This window comes from Truncatella angustata (assembly GCF_020726525.1).
Source record: "Truncatella angustata strain MPI-SDFR-AT-0073 chromosome Unknown BKA67scaffold_5, whole genome shotgun sequence".
Taxonomy (NCBI): domain Eukaryota; kingdom Fungi; phylum Ascomycota; class Sordariomycetes; order Amphisphaeriales; family Sporocadaceae; genus Truncatella; species Truncatella angustata.
Genome location: NW_025763385.1, coordinates 2,581,010 through 2,600,436, shown reverse-complemented (window position 1 = coordinate 2,600,436; position 19,427 = coordinate 2,581,010). Strand labels below are relative to the sequence as shown.

At 46.9% G+C, this 19,427-nt stretch overlaps 7 protein-coding genes across 7 annotated transcripts; 3 read left to right on the top strand and 4 right to left on the bottom strand.

The window, feature by feature from the left end:
* Positions 1-860: 860 nt before the first annotated feature.
* BKA67DRAFT_536981 (spherulin 4-like cell surface) lies at positions 861-1,784 on the top strand (the record flags this gene model as incomplete). Its single annotated transcript, XM_046100242.1, has 1 exon — positions 861-1,784. The coding sequence occupies one exon, from the start codon at positions 861-863 to the stop codon at positions 1,782-1,784; it is 924 nt and encodes a 307-aa protein (XP_045957571.1).
* Positions 1,785-3,215: 1,431 nt separating this feature from the next.
* On the top strand, positions 3,216-4,243 carry BKA67DRAFT_519458 (uncharacterized protein; the record flags this gene model as incomplete). Its single annotated transcript, XM_046098101.1, has 2 exons — positions 3,216-3,456; positions 3,513-4,243. 2 exons carry the CDS (start codon positions 3,216-3,218, stop codon positions 4,241-4,243), a joined length of 972 nt encoding a protein of 323 aa, XP_045957570.1.
* Positions 4,244-4,643: 400 nt separating this feature from the next.
* Positions 4,644-7,154, bottom strand: BKA67DRAFT_569111 (dynamin family protein-like protein). Its single transcript, XM_046103081.1, has 2 exons — positions 5,316-7,154; positions 4,644-5,263 (listed from the first exon to the last, which is right to left on the bottom strand). Exons 1-2 carry the CDS (start codon positions 6,987-6,989, stop codon positions 5,021-5,023), a joined length of 1,917 nt encoding a protein of 638 aa, XP_045957569.1. The 5' UTR covers positions 6,990-7,154; the 3' UTR covers positions 4,644-5,020.
* A 2,593-nt stretch (positions 7,155-9,747) lies between these two features.
* BKA67DRAFT_593252 (zinc-binding domain-containing protein) lies at positions 9,748-10,209 on the bottom strand (the record flags this gene model as incomplete). The annotated part of the gene is made up of 1 exon (XM_046104926.1): positions 9,748-10,209. One exon carries the CDS (start codon positions 10,207-10,209, stop codon positions 9,748-9,750), a length of 462 nt encoding a protein of 153 aa, XP_045957568.1.
* A 1,411-nt stretch (positions 10,210-11,620) lies between these two features.
* Positions 11,621-13,773, bottom strand: BKA67DRAFT_569103 (pectin lyase fold/virulence factor). The gene is made up of 6 exons (XM_046103080.1): positions 13,087-13,773; positions 12,834-13,011; positions 12,708-12,786; positions 12,266-12,660; positions 12,194-12,208; positions 11,621-12,138 (listed from the first exon to the last, which is right to left on the bottom strand). Exons 1-6 carry the CDS (start codon positions 13,366-13,368, stop codon positions 11,834-11,836), a joined length of 1,254 nt encoding a protein of 417 aa, XP_045957567.1. The 5' UTR covers positions 13,369-13,773; the 3' UTR covers positions 11,621-11,833.
* A 643-nt stretch (positions 13,774-14,416) lies between these two features.
* BKA67DRAFT_536976 (Zinc/iron permease) lies at positions 14,417-15,505 on the bottom strand (the record flags this gene model as incomplete). The annotated part of the gene is made up of 1 exon (XM_046100241.1): positions 14,417-15,505. The coding sequence occupies one exon, from the start codon at positions 15,503-15,505 to the stop codon at positions 14,417-14,419; it is 1,089 nt and encodes a 362-aa protein (XP_045957566.1).
* Positions 15,506-17,197: 1,692 nt separating this feature from the next.
* Positions 17,198-17,717, top strand: BKA67DRAFT_536975 (uncharacterized protein; the record flags this gene model as incomplete). The annotated part of the gene is made up of 3 exons (XM_046100240.1): positions 17,198-17,210; positions 17,354-17,406; positions 17,472-17,717. 3 exons carry the CDS (start codon positions 17,198-17,200, stop codon positions 17,715-17,717), a joined length of 312 nt encoding a protein of 103 aa, XP_045957565.1.
* Between the last annotated feature and the right edge of the window lie 1,710 nt (positions 17,718-19,427).

The following is a 19,427-nucleotide window of genomic DNA, read 5'->3' as shown; positions in this document are numbered from 1 at the left end:
GATAAGCAGGATCCTCAAGATCATGATCATCTTTCAGAGGCATACTGGCGTAGCTGATGACGCAGTTTATTCGTCCTATAAGTCCATTACGCACATCTGCAATACGTTCTACGTTCTAGGGGGCTCAATATAACGTATGGATTCTTGGTTGCTTCGGGCATCAAGCACATCTCGCCGTGTTACTAGCGTACATATCTCATATGCTGTTTCGTTTCGTGTCGTGTCGGGGACTGAAGTACAATGAAGATGCCGCCCTTCAAAATCTTCCGATTGCACGACCAGATTGACGAAAGAGCTTTAGGCCGCTTGATTTGTTGGAATTGCTCAAGCTAACCATTTGCGGCGATAAACACACTCGGCTGAGGTTAGAATAGTACCAACAACACCCAGAATAGTTTGTTCATGACAACAAGCTGCTCTTTGTCCTTTTTAACAGAGACATATGTTTCAATTCTCGGCACCCTGACTCCTATAATTACGCTTAGACATTGTTCACGAGGGCAGCTTTGGGTTTGGTGGCTTAAGTCCTGCTCTTTATGGTCACCACAGGCTGGCAGAACGAAATGGAGACATCGTCAAACTGTTTTTTCACGATCTCACAAGAGATTGCGCACAGTTTGTAAGGAACCAGACAAGCGATACCAGATTCGCGGCCTCTTCTACAACACTTGACGAGAAACAATGGAAAGCAGTTGGACGCAAACAATGAACAGCATTGGTTATTGGTATAAATGGCATGCCCTCCAAATGGGCTCTCGTGCACACCCATTATCAGAATTATCCCATCATCAAGCAAGGGTTACCTGTCCACTACCTACAGCCCCCATCTTCCCAAACTTATATCAACCTGAACACACGTCATGAAACCCATCGATTTAATTGCAACTTTCGCAGCTGCGGCATTTGCCTCCACCGGCATACTACTTCCCCTTTACGAGTACCCCTACGGTGATGCTGCAATCGCTGACTGGGATGCAGTGGTAGCGGCGGCTGTTGCGTATCCTAAACTGGATTTTCACGTCATCGTAAACATCAACTCTGGGCCTTCATACGATCCCAACCCCCCAGCAGGGATCAAAGACTTCGCCCCATACCTCGGCTCTCTCAATGCTCATGGCAACGTCAAGCTCATCGGTTACATCGCCACCAAGTACGGGTCCAAAAGCACAAGCGAGGTGCAAGCCGCCGTGGACCAATACAGTGCCTGGACCACTGCCGAAGCCTGGACCGGCACCTCGTACGACATCCACCTGGATGGTATCTTCTTCGACGAGATCGACACTACCACCGGCCAGCTCGAGCATAACACGCAGATCAGCCGGTACGCCAAGAGCAAGTTCGCAGACAAGGGCGGGCCAATCGTGCTCAATCCGGGGACGTTCGTCCGGAACGGCAGCGAATCGCTCTTCGACGTCGCCGACGCCGTCCTCGAGATCGAGGCCTGCTACACGCGGTCCGCCGGCCGGCCGGACTGGGACGGCTACGCCTGCGACCCTTCGAAGAGCGGCTATTTCCCGTTCACGCCCGGGACCCTCGAGAAGCTGGGGACAAACGCGACCAGAGTCGCCCGGTCTTCTGTCGTCGTGCATGACTTCTACAACAGCTGGAGCCCGTACACGCCCGTCTCCGAGCAAATGCTGCAGACTTATGTGGACGCCGTCGTAGCGAAGGGTGTGCATAGCTTCTACCTCGCTCAGCTGGGCTACCTTGGAAACTTCACTGCTGAGCCGGCTAGTATTACGACTGTTGCGAGGCTGGCGGCCGCAGCACAGGGGTTTGCGTAGAGGCGAGATACAAGGTGTTTGCCCAGGCTTAGATATTATGTATACGTAAACTATTTTATTCGTCTGAAGTTTGTCTGAGTTGTCTTCAGGAGACTACTTCAGGGTGCTTGTGGTTTTCACCGCGTTTGGTATTAGTCGGAGCAGCCCGGTGTCAACAACGGTGAAGCGCCGTGTGATCAGGTTGCACGTCAATTTAGCCATTTCGATTCTAATGCGATATACAACCAGATTTGTCCTTCGAACCATCGACTTTTGTGTCCTGCGGTCCAGAGACATCAGCGAAGGAAGCTATGAGTCTTACATAATCACTGCATGGTAACACGAATGGTTGGTTCTAGATTAACCGTCCTACCTTGCACACAGATCGCTTCTCTCATGCCATGTTCATCGCACCCAATCAAGCAGTCATATAATATCAACACGGTTCTGAGCCTATAAGGATTTCTTGGAGTTAGGTTGATTGCCCTGCTAAACCGACACGTAAATGTGGGCGATTCGACGTGATACACAGGTCCTTGAAATCCAGCTGAGCAGGTTGTGCTTCGTGGCTGCGGCCGATCGTTTGAACCACTGGCTGTACCAAGCGACACTGTATTACGACCGTATATACCATTGTTTATCGTCGAAAAGCATATGCTATGTACTAGAACCGGAATTTCTCCACTCGGACAATAACGAATGAATTTTTTCGCAGGGGTATTCCACAGAACCGGGGCCACAACCTTGTGGGCTGAGAGATATCGTGAATAGCTCTTGTTGTTTTGCTGGGACATGAAGCTCTTCAGGAAGAAGTAACCGATAGCAATTCACATCCGAGGCTCTGGCGTAGTCTCTAGATTAAGAATGTTAACTCATAACCTTAGTAAAATTTTCGCTTACCGTGGGCCCTCTCTTCTATCAAGATCGATCTAGCATGGCATCCGCAAAACCCGACGGCGCTACAAACTCTGAAGGAATAAAGTCTGCATACAGTAAACGCCCTGACGCTTGAGAATAGATGCTGCGGCACAGCATAAAAGTTCGAATTCACTCCGATGCGCGCGTAATTGAAGGGGAGGCGCTTGAAATCTGACAAGATAAGCTTATTGGGGATGCGGCTCTGTTAAGCTGCTTCGGGGTGCGCCTGAAACAAACCCTTGTCCGTAGGCGCACTTGGCACTATAAACAACACAAACAAGATCGCTAGGTTCGGTCTAGCGTCCGATGGATAGTGAACCTCTCAGGCCTTTTCCCCTATGATCGGCATCTGGCAAATATGAACCGTGGGAGGGGGCATAAAGCTTTTATAAAAGTCTAACGGGCTCCTAAAGACTTGTAAGATTTGTTGTGTAGTTTGTTGTCAGTTTCCAGGAAGAAGTTGCTTCTCTTTTCGCTCATTTTCAATTCTACGGCATCAAGCCTTTTACATTCTTTACCATTTCAAGCACCAAGATGCAGTCCTCTCTTTTACTTTTCTCTGCCGCCTTTGGCGCGGCCAACGCTTATACCATCACGACGGCCGACAGATTCATGTTGAAGAACATTGACCCGATTGTATTTCCCGGACAGTACAGCAAGAGCCACTTGCACTCGTTTTTTGGATCGGATGCCGTCACCATCAACACGACCACTTCAGCAGAGCTCCAGGCTGGCTGCTCGACCGCCCAGAACCCCAACGATTACTCTGTCTACTGTAAGCCCGACATATTCAGGAGAGGTGAAGTTTAATACTAATGAACTGGGCGTTAGGGGTTCCGACTCTGATATACACCAGCCCCACAGACAATGCGCAGTATCCTGTGCCGATCAACCGCTTCAGCGCATACTACGTCTCTATTGAGAATGCTGAGGTAGCAATCCCTCAGAACTACAGGGGAGTGGCCGGAAAGTCAGGGGCGACATCTCAGGCAGATGTGGAGGACCTCGCCGGCATCTCCTGGTTCTGCGAGGGTGACAGCGACCAGCCCGAGAAGGACGCCGCGGCGTTTCCGCTGAAGACCTGCAGCACGCATCTGCAGACCCTACTGCTCTTCCACGACTGCGTCAACGAGGAGACGCTCGATTCGGCCTACTCCGGCACTCAGAACTGGAACTCGACCTACAAGGCTACGAACCGCTGCCCCGAGGGCATGAAGAGGATGCCCCAGCTGCGATTCTCCATCCGCTACGACCTGCGCACGGCTCTCCCCGACGGCTGGGAGGGCCAGCCTCCTCTGGAGCTCGCCTGCGGGCCTGGCTACTGCAGCCACGGCGATTTCATCAACGGATGGCTACCTGAGGCCGCCGAGAACATGCTCCTGGCCAACGACAAGAGGGAGTTTGCTGGTGTCAGTGGTCCGGATGGAGATTACAATGATGGCTCAGTCTGCGGTGCTAAGAACGCCGTCGACGCTGACCCAGACCACGGCACGGACGATTACGCCGAGAGTGTTGCTTTGATGTCGAAGCGTAACGTTGACAGCAGGCGCCGCCGAGTCTAAATCACAGGTTGAATTGCTCGGCGAGAGATGAAAAGAAAAAAGAACATGAAAAAAAGAAAGGAGGGCTTGTTGTGTCGGTCTTTCGTTTCTTCAGTGTATTATTATTACCCGATTTATAGCTGAGTGCACTTGCCAACACAGCGATCAGAGCGACTTCCTGAATAAAAACGTGGGCGGATTGGAAGCAACTCCAACATGTTAGAGGAAACTCGAGACCTGTGATATTCGTGAAGTGCTCACAATCGTGAATTGACCATATGTGCCGCGACCCGGTCAGCCGCGGCTCATTGTGCAATGCCCACAGTGGATGCAAGCTATAAACGCCCCGTGGCTGCCACCTGAATTATTAATCGGTGTTATTTTCACTTTATTGCCCTGCGCCATGCTAACAATAATTAGCCCGCATGCCTGCCAGTATCGGTTGGCTCATACTACGGAAATGCTTGTTGTTTGGGTTGCTACCCGGCCTGGATTGGTTCCCAACTGGCATAATCCAATCCAAGCGCTATCTGTCAAAAGTCCCCACTCAGACATCCCACGCCGGAACCCAACCGCGCGCCGTTAAATTGTGCCAAGGCCTGCAAGGAACCTGCGTAGCATTTACCAGAAACGAGTTATGCAATCGCGGGCCTGCTCGGGACCCCTTGAATTAATCCTGGTCTCGATTATCACGACCGATGAAATGTCAACAGTCAGAGTCGTCGTCAAGTTTAGAATGCTACTTCAATAACTCGGCGAGGAAGAAGAAAGACAGAAATGCAATTGTGACCAAAACACCTAAAGCACGGCACTCCCCATGACGCCCCGCAGTATCGCGTGCCCACCGTTGAGCTTCTTGATTCTGTCCTCCAGGAAGCTTCTCTGCTTGCGAGTCGTTGGAGGCTCGGATGCAATCCCCAAGATTTTCGCCTCTGGCAACGAGTTCACTGACACTGGACAAAAGATTGTCTCGAGGCCGCGAACGATGTGACGCTCAACAACCTGTGTTGTTACGTTTGCGATAAAAGTCTTTTGTTGAACCTAGAATCATCATCATCAGCTTAGCAGAAGCCAAATGGAATCAATGACAGACCTTGTAGATAGCAAGCAGGCAATCAAGAGCTTCCTCGCAGGAGATTTTGTCCATATCGGGGTCGGAGTTTCGAGAAAACTCTCGCACAGCGAGGTCAACGTCGATGATTGCGGAGGTGTGGGTGGATGAACACCCAGGGTTGGCAACATGTGTCGTTGCTTGCTTGATCGCCGTGGAAAGGTCATCCTTGGTCCTTTCCATCTGCTGCTTCTTCACCACGTCTGTGTAGTAGTGGTTATAGTTTATCGGGAAGTGCTGCAGGTCCTCCCAGATATAGTCGAGCTCCTTGACTGATGCGTCCTTCCTGCTTTTGAGGGCGTCCTGGATTTGGGACGGCCAGAGACGAGAGTGCACATCTTTGGGACATCTTTCCCTGAGCAAGATCTCGAGAAATTGGCTGCAGGCTGTTGCCACATTGTCGACATGATCAAGAGCCAGCCTTCGCCATCTTGTCGACTGCTCCCAGAATAGTTCTCCAATCACAAGAGGATTGAAATTTCCAAGTAGCTCTGTACCCCGTGTTCTGACCAAAGCTTCATGAGCCCACTCGATTGCCTTGGACTTGGACAGTCTTATCGGCGAATCTCCTGCGACTGAATGAGTAATACCGAAGTTAGGGGAATCGGGCATGGACGATCTGTCGATGTAATATTTGTGGCCACGATTTCGTACATCATCTGAGAACCTCGTGTTCATCATCTGTACCACAGCTCGTAGTCTACGAATAGAAGCCGGCGACGTTAGAGAGAATTGCTTGTCTGGACTTTGGGTAAAATAACTGCCTTGGTAATGGCCATTGACTGCAGCCTTGCAAACATCATAGAACTCCAAACTGAGTGACACCAAATAGTCTTTGCAATCAACTGAGGTGGACCTTCGCTTGCCGAGGACATCATACTGATTCTCCGAGTCGGACAAAGCTGTCTCAAGATCGTTTCGGAGTTTCGGCAGCTCTTGCTTGACATGATTGAACAGGAGCTGACTCAGTCGATTCCTCAAAGAATCAATACCAACACTATCTGCCGGCAAGACTTTGAAGTTAGATCTCCGGAAGAAGGAATCCTCGGAGAGGTTACGCTCGATAAATGAGCTTGCAGCTTCGTCGAAACTTCTGTTCTTGAGCACATGCCAGCCTAGTTTGAAGAAGATATCTTCGTTCTGCGCAAGGGAGATGAAGGCATCCTCCATACCTGAGCCTGCGATAAGCCGGTCAGGTTTGGTGATTACCCCAAGAGTACGTTCTCCGTCGGGGTCGACGTTCCTTACTTTCGTCAAGATGCCTTGATTCGCATAGTCGTTTGTAGCGGAGATTACGGCCAGGCATATGGTACGGGGCTGCGAGATATAATGATCGGTGATCTCATTCACCATTTCGATGTCCGCATCGGTGACCCCTTTTGTCTTCGTCTGAATCAAGCCCGGTAGGTCGACAAGTGTGAGCTGTGGCCTGGACGGGCCCTCGATCTCGACGCTGAGGACATCTCTTGCGAATGCCCCGGCTGTAGGTCCCGATGAGGACTTGCCATCGATTCCCATGAGTGCCGTGGCCTTTGCCATTACGTCTGGTAATTCATCGAAACTCGTGATAGACGCCTTGAAATCCTTGATTGTTTGCTGCTCTGGTGCAGACCGTTTGGAGTCAGGAATGACCTTGATAACCAACGATTCAACCATTGCCCGACGAAGGATGATTTCGGTTGCAAAGCGAGTGCAGAGGTTGTCGTTTCTCGGGAAAGGTATTTCAGTAAGAGCCTCCAGGAGGGAGCTCTTCCCCGCAGATTGATCTCCACAGACGACGAGCTGAGGAAGTGACAGAATACTCTCTAGCCCACATTTGCGGAGTTCGGCGATGATGTCAAGTATACGACACTGCTCGTCTGTCTGTAGGCCTTCGATGGTAGGAAGAACGTCAACACGACTTGGTGGGGTACTGCTGGAAGAGGTATCTTTTCTGTTAGTTTAGCATCGGATTGATAGAGATATTTGATTACCTTCATACTGCTCCGTTGAGGACCCATCAGACTCTGTAGAAGACGTCATGGTTGATCATGTAAGAAATGAGGTTTTGAAAAGCGAATATCAAGTGGGCTTCTTGTGATCCTGCTGAAGATGTTTCGTGGCGATTCGGTATCAACTTGTGAGCGGCGACTAGATTCTTATAAATTTATGGTGTGCACCAGAACTTCTTATGCTGGTACGGGTAGAAAACTGACATTTAATTGTTTACTAATTATTGACCTTGCCGCTTCAATATTTTCAGAGAAGAAACCTCATCTGACTTGGGCATTCCTTTCACGTATAGGTGCTTAAGGTTTAAGTTGACGCGTACGAAAAGGAAAAGAAAACCCAGACTCCAATTTCTTGTACAACGGACTTGTTTTGTTTGACAAGGCCTGCACAATACCTGCAGCCTGATCCTTAAGAGCCAGTGGAGGGATGGATAGCTTGAGCTAGGAGCGGCTATCCGTCTCCCGTAACCGTTGGGGAGAAATGACACGCTCAGATATCCACTCATAAACCTATAGCTCTGAAGTGGTTGAATCTCTAGATTGTATCAGCTCCAAAGAGTAAAATGTTATTCAATTACTGTTCAAACTACTTGGACGAGTTCTTCTTTCACTACTAGGTGCTGCAACAGATTCTTGGAGTGGCATCAAGAACACTCGTAATAGTATCAATAAACATATGGCAAGTTCGAAAAAAAAAAAAAAGGCATGGTTTCATTGAAAGTCTGATGTCTCACCATAATGACTGTGCGGTGCCTCATCGATCAGACCAGTGAGAGGTTTCTTTGGCCACAAGAGATTACGATTAGGATCTTGGCAGGATAGAAAAACGAAGGGCATCTTTTGCTCACACGTCACTTTTTGATTTTAACTATGATTGGATAGTGCTGCATTCATAAACGCCCAATATGCAGCCAGGTAGTGAAAGTGATGGTAGGAAAGGCATCCTTGAGAGTTGAAAGGAATCTACCATTGGCCTGTGCGACCAAAATTCGAAGAATCCAGTCTTTGCTTTCATGATCTTGTTGCATCGATGTCCCGCTGGTGTAACTTCTACGTGACCAAAGTTTTGCTTTCCCACAATTCCCGCTATAGTGACCAATCAAGAGCATACTGTTGCTGCCAGAGGCCTTCCAACCTGCACGGTTACTGCCAGAGGCCTTCCATCCTGCATGCTTGCTGCCAGAGGCTTTCCATTCTCCACGGTTGCAGTAATCATATCCAAGCTAGTAAAGCGACGCCGTAATCTACCGATACATTTTAGTCTATGATGCAAATCATCCAAATCGTAGCGTAGACAAATATGATCCAATAGGGTCTGGGATAGATGACGTGCACCTGTCGACCAATGACGACTGCTCCTCGCCAAGCTTGTAAGTCTCTTTGTACATCTTTCACAAGAGATTTAGTTGATAAAAGCAACTATTAAATGCCAAAAATGATATTAGACTTGGCTTAGCTTGAAACATTTGAGCAAGAAACGCGGATTGCAGATTAAATTCTTCAGTAAACACATGTAGTCTTATCGGGCACCCAAATCGCACTTGTTGTGAAGATAGAAGTTATTATTGCCAACAATTAGAGGGCCACTGAAGTAATTGTGCTACAAATCTAACTACTTTCGTAACGTAGTACAAGCCATACTCATACGTGGGTAGAGAAGAGAACAAAGTTGATGTGTTGTTATCGCTGGAAACTGCTATTAGTTACCCTAGTTTATACCCATTAGGTGGTGAATTACTTTGATAATACAACGCAAAATGAATAGAGTGGTTCGATAGAATAGAAAGATTAGACATTCAGGTAAAGTCCAAAACAAACTTCCAGCGAATAGTCGAATTTCAAGTCGTTGTGAAACAAAGGTTCTGTTGGAATATGGTTATCCGCGGTCTCGCACGACCATATAGTCTAGCTAGTTACCGGCGTACTGACGGCAAGCCACTACAGCCACACCGTGGCTGTCGGCAGCTTGCAGCCGTATAGGCCAAACCCCTATCTGTAGATCGCGTACGATGGGAAGAATCCCTTCTTCCTTTCGTACGATAGCGCTGAATAGATCTATTTGTCGCCCAAACTGTACGGAAAGAAATGAATGGAGAAGCCATTCCACAGGTTCATTATATTTATCCCTAATCGAGCTGATCAGCTCTAACTTAAGACTGTCACTGCAGCATTTGCTATCCTTGACCACATTGTTCCAATCTTGAATAAACATGCCTGGCTCTATCCCGAAATTATTGAAAGGGGGAATCCATAGACGTCGGTTCGGATGGTTCGGATGAATGATTGATTGAAGGGTTCCGTCAAGTCGCTGGTGGCATCGCTATACCATGCTAGTAACTAAGCGGATTTCATAATCGATACCGGCAAGTCTTGAGAAAGCTTCCATACCATGTCCATCCCAGAACCCAGTCAGAATCAACCATTCATCGCTGACTGCAGTGGCCATGCTTACATCCCTCACATAGTCTGGTCTCGTGCGGTCCATTGCTTTGAGCTGTGTACGGTGGCACTTCTACCTCTATACCAGACCACTTCTTGATGCGATACGTGACTCGCTCTGCATACGAGTGATCCATATGTGGCCGGCTTAGTCTCTTACAGCCTCTGCAGCGTTGGTAATAAACTCTCGCGTTATACTTCATTCCGCTATACATCCGTATAGTAATTGCAATCTGCTTGCTTGACCACCCTTGCACGTCGCAATTACTGTTGTTGCAAAGGAAACGGCCCATTATGTTGGTGTCGTAACTCTGAATACACCCAACTTCGTCATCAACGTGGTGGAAATCGGGAGTAAGGCCGTGGCTGTTGAGACGTTGCAACACTTCGTTATGCGAATTCGGATACATACACCAGCGTTTTCCGTTGAATGTTCCCCTGGGCATAGTGAAGTCTGAAAGAACCACAAGAAGGAAGATATGAAGTGCCAGAGGGATTATAATCTGATATGGGACGATACTCTTGGATCTAGAGTTAAGACGGGAGTTGTTTGACAGTTTGGAACAGAACCGTATTTGTAAGTAGAGATAAGAATAATTTTTTCATCGTGGCTCAGATTCAGCATCATTTGGGTTTGCTTCTGGCGGAACACGGGTGAAGGCAAAGTTGTTATCGGCATTGACGTTCCAATGATAGCTGCATATCACATCGTTCAACAGCAAGCATCTAAAAAGAAAAGAAAACAGAGCAGTAAGAAGCTGACGAAGTCAAACCATTACCATCAATCAATTTAATTTCCTGGAATTGATTTTTGGATTGGAAAGGCTTGATGTAAAAAGACGCTCTTATCAGGAAGATGAGACAGGCGGTATGCTGTGTGACCGTGCAAGTTCTGTATCTAGGATAGCAACGGGAGAAATCTCGTAGCTTATATTTGGACACAAGGCATTTATCTAAAACAGTGGTAGGAACAGTAAACTTCAAGTCGTCTCTAGTCAAGGAATTGGCTACCAGTGAACATGGCAAACGCTGATGCATTGCATCGGGGTTGATCAAATGGCATGCACGATTTGGCACAATTCCTGGAAGAAATGAGCCCAGCAGGGTATTGCATCGCTAAGTCAACCATGAATCATGCAAGCTGACGAGTTATTCGGCGTCAACTTTAGTTGAGCGCGCCCAATGAAAGGGTAATCCTTAGTTTCGCATCCATGGGATTGTACCGGTATTTTTGCCCACCTGGAAGCTACTTTATACTATCTTCTATCTTTGTCTCTAATACCTCACAGGAAACCATTTTTCTTATCTCGGACTCTTTTATTTATTCCACTTAGCTTCAACATCTAGTTTCGATTAGACTTGAAGTCTCCGATTCGAGATCAGTGTTGCTGGAAGACAAAGAGTTGGCGTTCGAAGTAAAGATGTCACATTTTTAATAGAGGAAGTTCAAAGAAGTGCATTGATAGAAGCACAGTTTATCGCCCTGTGCGAAAGTTTTAGCTAGACTAAGCCGTAGACTATTTTGATGAAATATTAAACGTGTGAAATTGACTCGAAGGACGGAATTATATATTCCAGTCAAGTTTGAGTGGAAAAGAGGTAATCTTGAGAGGCGTTTATTCTACGTGATTAGTAGTGGCCAACTTGCGTAGCTTGAGTATCATCACACCCGTGTTGTACGTTATATTCTGGATATGAGTTGATATACACAAGCCAATTATATTAATCATTGGCGACTGGCGGAGTTGGCTAAACAACCTCATAGAAGGTTATTGGAGGGTTCTAAAGGGCTGCCACATCAAGCTCTCGGTTGAGCACTTCTGTTAATTCAGCACACAGCACTACCCTAGCCTGAAGTTCAAAGATATCTTGAGTATTTAAGGCCAATTTTCCAAGCCAATCGATGTCCAATATTCCGTCTTCAGACATTTCATCTTTATCAATATAATTAGTCTTACAAAATATGCAAGCAATCCTAGCAAGCTCCATACCTATCAAGGTGGATATCAAGGCTGCCTGCCTACCACATCTGCAAGCCATATATGTCGTTCAACCTGCTTCCGTGTAAGATCAACAATCGAACCCAATAGGATCGACGATGTTTTTACATTTGTAGCCGGCCACGTCGTCACCCGTGCCAGTATCAACCAAGTCGACATCGTCGATTTCAATGTCTATACAACCACCAGAGTCCTCACTGCACTGAAGGTTTGCAACGTAGCTAGAAGCGCTAGATCCGGAAACGTTCTTGACGGTAATATCCTTGAGCTGAAACTTCGAGCTGTTGCAGTCTCCCGCCGTCCCAGAAAACGTAGTGCATTGAGTAATCAAGACAGCAGCGTCGCGAAGGTAGGTGGCCTCCCATCCGTCGATGGCTTGCTTGGTTAATATCGCAGAGATTATCGCTGGATTTAGGAACTCCGAACTTACAGATGCCACTAATGTCTGCAAGGCATTGTTAGTGGCGGCTCCGAGGAAATTCACGTGGACGGGATAACTCACAACCTAGGCCACCTCCGCCTCCGTTCGGCGGATAACCAACTTGTTCGCCAGTCCAGGTCTTGAAGTAAACCGTATGCAACGTGTTGTTGCTGCGAATATTGCGTGCTGTCACATTTTCAATCGTCTCAAACTGGTCGACGTACTGGCCAATGCTGCCCAAAGCCAGACCTAGTCCTCTCTCAAAGTAGCAGTCTTCCACAAGTACGTTGGTCGAGTTCGCCTTTAGAGAAATGGAATCGTCCCCATTATTCACTGTCCAACCTCTGAAGGTGACGTTGTTTGAGAACAGCAAGTCTGCACCGTCTGTGTTCCGAGCTGGGTAGCCATTGTTTGTGCGAGAGCTCACGTTGAAGTTTTCGAGAAGGATGTTCTCAGAGTGTATGATAGCCATTGTCCTGTTCCGTAAGTGTACATGTTCTTGGGCGAGCCTTAGAGAACTTACCACATCTGGCTTTGGAGGAAGGTGAGACCCGAGAAGACTGAGTCCTTGGCACCCCATATGGTCAAGCCCATAGGTCGATCTAGTGTAGTCAGCCGCTGCCCTTTGATCGCAGTCCGTTCGACGTACTGGGGTAGTTCGATATTCCCTTCACCAGGTTGTACCAGGTCTGACCGTTGCCATTGATGGTTCCCGTACCGTGTCCATTGACCTTTAGGTTGTTTCCACCTAGAAACCAAACAGTAGATTGATTCTGGTATCCCACTGGCATAGAATTATTAAGCCAGTAGTCTGTATCCGTGCTCCACTAATTGTTCGTATTATTTAAAATGCCCATGTGTTCTATCGTTCATGATTGTCGACAAAGAGGATAATCCCTCACCAGCAGTGTACCATAAATATCAATGGTAACATTATTGAGACTAGTCGTGTTCATAACCTGATTGACATAGTAGGTCGTATCTTTCGAGAAAATAATGGTCCTGCCACTCTTGTTGCACTCTTCGAAGGCGTCGAGGATATTCTGAGTATCGTCAGAGCCATCACCGTTTGCAGCAACGGTGCAGGTATACGCTCTTTCCTCAAGCCCGAATTGAGTATGTCCAAGGCATTCTATTATAAAGGAAAACCAAAGCGCAAGAGCCACAGCTCGAAAGAAAAACATACTACCAGTGCTGTTTGTGATGCAGCGATCGCTGGATCAATCTCGTGATCTGCTAAAGCTATCCGCTAAAACGAGGTTCTTCCCCGCTATAATATAAATATGCCGGCTGTCAGACTATCGACTTTATCATCACCTCACTCGGTGTAGTTGTTCGCGAAACCCACATCTTCCGTTCCACGTTGTGATCATTCCGCTCCGGTGGGATCCATGTGGCCTTGGGAATTCACGAGCAGTCATGCCACGCGCAACCTCAACTCCCGCCACATTTAAATATTTTTTCAAAAATCTTGAAAACAAAAAGAGCCAAGGTCATATCCATCATCGACGTTGCAGAGACTTGCTCGGAAGACATAGTTGCGACGAACAGGTCAATTTCGGCGAATGTGGAAACCAACACTTCTAAATCTGGGGAAATGATGGCGGAGGCTAAAGATTCCGAAAAGCCACCAATGAATTGAAATCGCCCTGAGCCAAACTGCACGAACCCCAATCCCGGATTGGCAATCGCCTTGTTTCCTTACATTAGGTCCTTCGAACCGATCAATGTAAGCCAATTGTAACAAACTTGTAATGTTACGCCCATAATAGCTCAACTTTTCGAAATTATGAATGAGTTGAATTTAAGGCTTTCTGAAATACAAGGTGACGCCGTCCATAACAAACAAGAATCTTGTAGCCTTGTCTTTTTCTTTTACTCCCACAGACGCATGGGCAGCAGTCAAGAGGTAAGTTACTTTACTGAAAAAAGTATTGCGATCGGGGGCATGTTAGTTTATATTAATCGATTTTACCCAACCTATATAGTGAACAGAATGGGCGCTATACGATTTCAGATCATGCAGTATACATAGACTCTTATCACAATGAAGTGCCAGGAGTTCAAGAGCACATTTTGCATTGTATATTAATAATACTACGCTGTTACTCTTACTAGATCTGACAATATCTCCCTTACGGTTGAGAGAGACCTGAAATCAAAATCATGTAAAGCCGGAGGGAAGGGGCATCGCTATTCTTGGAATAACTGCCCATTCAGACCAGAACAGAATCAAGCCCATTTTCCAAGTAATGCCATTACCATAGTTCCAAGATAGAGCGAAACTAGCATGAAGGTGATCCTCTTCTTATCCCTTGTCCTATGCGGGTCGAAGATGAAGTCTTTAGCCAGCATCTCTACCAGTCCAGTATAGATCAAGATACCCGCCGAGATGGAATCGAGGACGCCGGAGACCACATTCGCTGTGAAAGAGCCACCATCGTATGTTGTGCGCAGGCCAAGTCCGATGGCGATGGCGATAGGTGTGGTCAAGCCGTAGGCGATGCACAAGGCGTAAGGCATCCAGTGGAGTCGTCTCGGAAAAGGGATCGAGCTCAGCCGGGCGCCGATACCCAGACCCTCGAAGCTCTGGTGGAAGACCAAGACCGGGTAGAGGGTGGTGAACTCCTCGCCGACGACGCCGAGGTTGAGGCCGATGATGACGCTGTGGAAGATGACGCCGAATTCGAGGATCAGGAAAGAGGCAATTTGTTCTTGGAAAGCTCGCTGAGTTTTTTCCTCGTCTATGGAAGCGTCGGATTGATAGTAGACATCCACCTTGCCGCTGTCGTGCGAAGTCGGGATGTCTGAGTTGCCGTCGTGGACTGCACGGTCGGACTCGAGATTACAAACGGCATTTTCCACGCCTGTATGTGTAGTGCCACCGTACTTGCTCTCGACGTACCAGTCGGCCAGGAAATAGAGGAGAAAGATGACCATAATAGAGGTCAAGACAATTGCTGGGACCCACGAGTATTCGGCCCAGCCACCGGTCATACCGACACATGACGCACCACCAATCTCGTCATAGGCGGGATCGAGAAGGTGAATGAAAGCCGTGGCGATGATTACACCAGAGCCGAAATAGCGCGCAAATAGGTACACATAAAGCGGAACACGAAGTCGCTTGATGCGTGTTGCGAGAACAGGGAACAATGTTGCAGCTGTGGAAACCACAAGAATAACGAAGAGAGCGGAGATTCGGGCACCTAAGCGACCGTCGTAATCGTTCCCACCAGCATTCAGGTAACAGATGATGTCAGTCGGATCAGCGGTGTCCAGGTCGACATTATTGGGATCGAAGGTCGAATTGTCTGCCATGGCGGGCGTAGGAGAAGGTACTCTGGAAGTGTAGGCAATTATTATGCCAAGCAGGAGTATACTGGCATATGAATCTTGGGTGCAGCAAGTCTAAGAGCTTAAGCAAAGATACTCGCTTGGCAAGGCTGCATTGGTAAACGTGTGGACTATTTGTACTTCAGAAAGCGCTCAATCATTCCTAAACTAACATGAAGAACCAGGGCTCCCATGGTACTTCGGCACCGAGAACCAGGGTATAACTGCTAATCATCCATATGATATTGCCGTTTGTTCAGAATGATGATACTAGCATGGCGCTATTCCAAACGTTGGCCGGTTTGCCGGGTATGTTGCCACTAAAGGGTGGGCGATAATGGGGTCATGAGAACCTGGATGGCCAGCGCGATTAAATAACATGAGCTATGAGTGGTTTCCAACTCGAAAAAAACTAGATCAGTCCACGTATTCCCACAATGACGGCGTCAGGAATCTGCCTTCAAGGTTCTCACTGCGTATCTTCTACAGACGACATCGACATATCGCATGTTTCTATTACGGCTGTATTTCCTGACTCGGCCTGAGTTTTATCGCCGTATTCAGCAGCTAACTCAAGAACACCGCGTGAATCTCTCTCTCCAAGAATTCGAAATCTGGGCCATATAATGTAGCTAATCGTGTATTGCGTCCACAGTGCTGGGAAATGCTGCTCCGTTCATCGTTTCATGGAGATATGGCGTGCAACACTATAACAACACATTCCAAGCAATCCTGCACAGCGTTCACGTCAATCTTTGCTGCGCCTCTTGCTAGGCCATTCTATTCTTTGAGATTTGTTCGAGGTCTGGATTAAGTTCTCTCGTATTTCGGCGATGGGGGCGCTTGCGATAACATTTCGTTATTTTGAAGTGAATTGTTAAGAGGCAATATCTCTGTTCATTTAAGTTAGATAGAATCTTATAATTGCCTTAATCGGTCTTTGAGTATTATTAGACTTTAATCAATATCGGCCATCAGTTTTCAGCTTGTGATACCCGCAGTGTACTTCGTCGGATATTGCGAGCCCCAGGAGCCAGACAGATAGCCTGTGCTGTGTAATGGGGCTGAAGGAATGAGACGAAATTACCATAATTTCCCTGAAAAAAAAATGTAGGTAATACCATCAGAACCACTGGAAACGTCTTCAATGGCGTATCTATCATATGTAGTCTCATGAGCCTGTAAATATTCGGGCTTGTTCTGGGGGTCGTTAGACTATAGACTGTTGGCCCCGAAATTATCTTGCTCGTGCGTGTGCTGGACACTGTGTCTACATGTGAGAATGTCGTAAATTACTGCCCAAGTGACTGTTACAAAGACACATGCATTGCGGAAGGCCAAAATTCACTGCAAGATGCCTCCACAAAAGCAAGGTCTTCCATCAGTCAATTCTCGGCTTCGCAGCTGTATCATGACTATGGCGTCAAATTCATGCCCGGCAGGAGCACCTAATAGATACCTCACGTATGGTGGTGGTAGTAGTATATTTATATGGAGTAATGGTGAGGAACAGATTTATCCTCTGTTCCACTGAAAGCTACCCAAAGTGGTTGTCGTAGGTGTTGACCGGAGGCTTGAGGGGGAGACCTGAGGCATCCATTAACACTCAATCAGTGCTCTTCACTGAGCTTTTTCCTATCTTCATGAATAAAGGTAGAGGAAATTGTTCATGGGAACATGGAGGACATGAGTGAGTCCGATGTGCGCAGATCATTGAACTTGAGCTAGCACAGTGCTAGATTCATCGACTTTGTTGGGAACTTACGGCCAGGCTGTAAGGCCATACCAATTCTATTCTGGAACAGGCATTTCTTACTGCTTATGAAAATGTAGATTTTGAGCTCGTGCAAGCACTATTGAAGATCCCCGGTTTGGGGAACTCTTATGTCAGTGTTTTCTGAGTATATGTACTATGGCTGTAATCATCATGCATCCCTAACATTTATTTTAGTGTGGTGTTATATTCATCCTTGATAAGGTCATGTCAGCTTGCTTACAACCGAATAGTTTGCAAGGAAGATATGCGTTGGAGCCTGATATTACTACACTCAGTAAATACATCGGTGGCGGAGTTGTAGTTGGCGGTTTGGTGGCCGCGAGTGGCTTCTTTCAGTATATGATCCATGTATGGCGAGAAGCATTCCGCATTCGGACACCATCAACACCCTTGATCCCCAAAACCTATCCCAGGCGCTAGAACACCTTCAGACGAATTTATGATTAAAAGCTCACACTAGGCAAACGAGCTGATGGTCGAGCTGATGGTCAAGCAACTGGTTTCCTGCCCGGTCGTATGGCCTTTCTCACAAGGGGGGTCAAACTGCTTCGGTCGATGGGCTCAACTCGCTCAGAGTCATAAGAGCCTCTGCAACATTAGGTACTGCTTATATTTTAATTACCGCTGAAAAAGGTTGCGCCTTTGACACTGACGAACTACGATATTAGAGCCTCGTCAAGCTCTACTAGCAAGGTTAATATCGATCACATTCCACAGATTTATTAGTGTCGATATCAACTTTGACTTCGCCAATAACCAGTCTCGAAGCCCCAGTTCTCAAGGAAATTTGTTGGACCAAGTAATTACGAAAATTAGTTGTTGGGGACTAAGAAGAAAAGTGGAGAAAGACTAGGTAAGGTATACACGTTTAAATATTGACTTAATACTTGGGTTTTGAGCTCCGCCATTTCGGCTATTATTATGTCTACAAGATCCACCCCTATTGAAATAGACTCGTGTGATATGCCACATGCCGAAACGTGGTTCGAAGACAACTTCCAGTCTGGACCTGTTGGCAATGAACACACGTTGTAAACACGATTAGGTTCAAACCTCGATATTTTAGATGACAAATCATGATTATTATAACTTATTTCCACAGAACTAAAAATAATAATAAATATTTGACTGTAATTATAATATTCCACGGTCGACACCTTGTAAGAAAGCCTTAATGCTCGAAACATAATAGTTCTTCGAAGATCGATGCCTCGTGGGCTCGAATGTAATTACATAAGATACCTAGTAGAGTAAATTCCACTTTCTAATTTCCAAGTGGGACGAGGAAACGCTCAAATGAACGCAAATGCTCTGGAACTGGCGTGACATTCCCATTACTCTTTAAACCCCACCATATATTGTATGGATGGTCGGTGTCTGCGTCTTGCGCTAACTAGTGTGAGATGAAACACTCTGCCGCCAATTTCGTAGTTCTTCTCGAAAGAATTATTTTTTGAGTAAAAATATAGAGTAATGGAAGACATGTCACCGTTATTATTAGGCTTGAGTCTGACAGAGCTCTGAAAAAGGCAAGCCTCTAAGGTTGCGGGAAGCAATGGACACTGCATCCCAGATCTGCGGCTCAAGTCAGCGAGAATTACAACCTTGCATCCCCACCAATAAGCTAGAGGCGGGCCTGCCATTGGAGATCGCCCCCTACTGGTACATCATTAGGTTAGGTAAGTATAGCACTGTTTTACTGGATGCTGGGTATGAATCAAATGGGCTGGGCTTCTGGTTACCTGCCTAGAGCATTGGGCGAATCATAACTCCACCATTACCCACACCGAAATCGAAGACTTATTACAATCTACGTGCACAAACAATTTTGTAACATTGCAATCATGATCTGTAACGATGGGTTAACATATCTAGGTATATAAAAGAAATAGTCGAGATCTAGAAGTAAGCAATTAACCTCTTCTCAAACAGTAAACTACTGTGTTAACTTCTTATTTTCTTTAGCACGCTGGCGAAGTTTTTGGAACCTTGAGTTGTCCGGCTCAGACTCGCTCGCTGCCCAGGTCCAGTCCAGGTCGGTTGCCGGTACGTGAGGCATATTCACACCACTCCAACACACAATACTAATACAGGATAACTAGTCACCCATTATAACATATGGATTTAGTA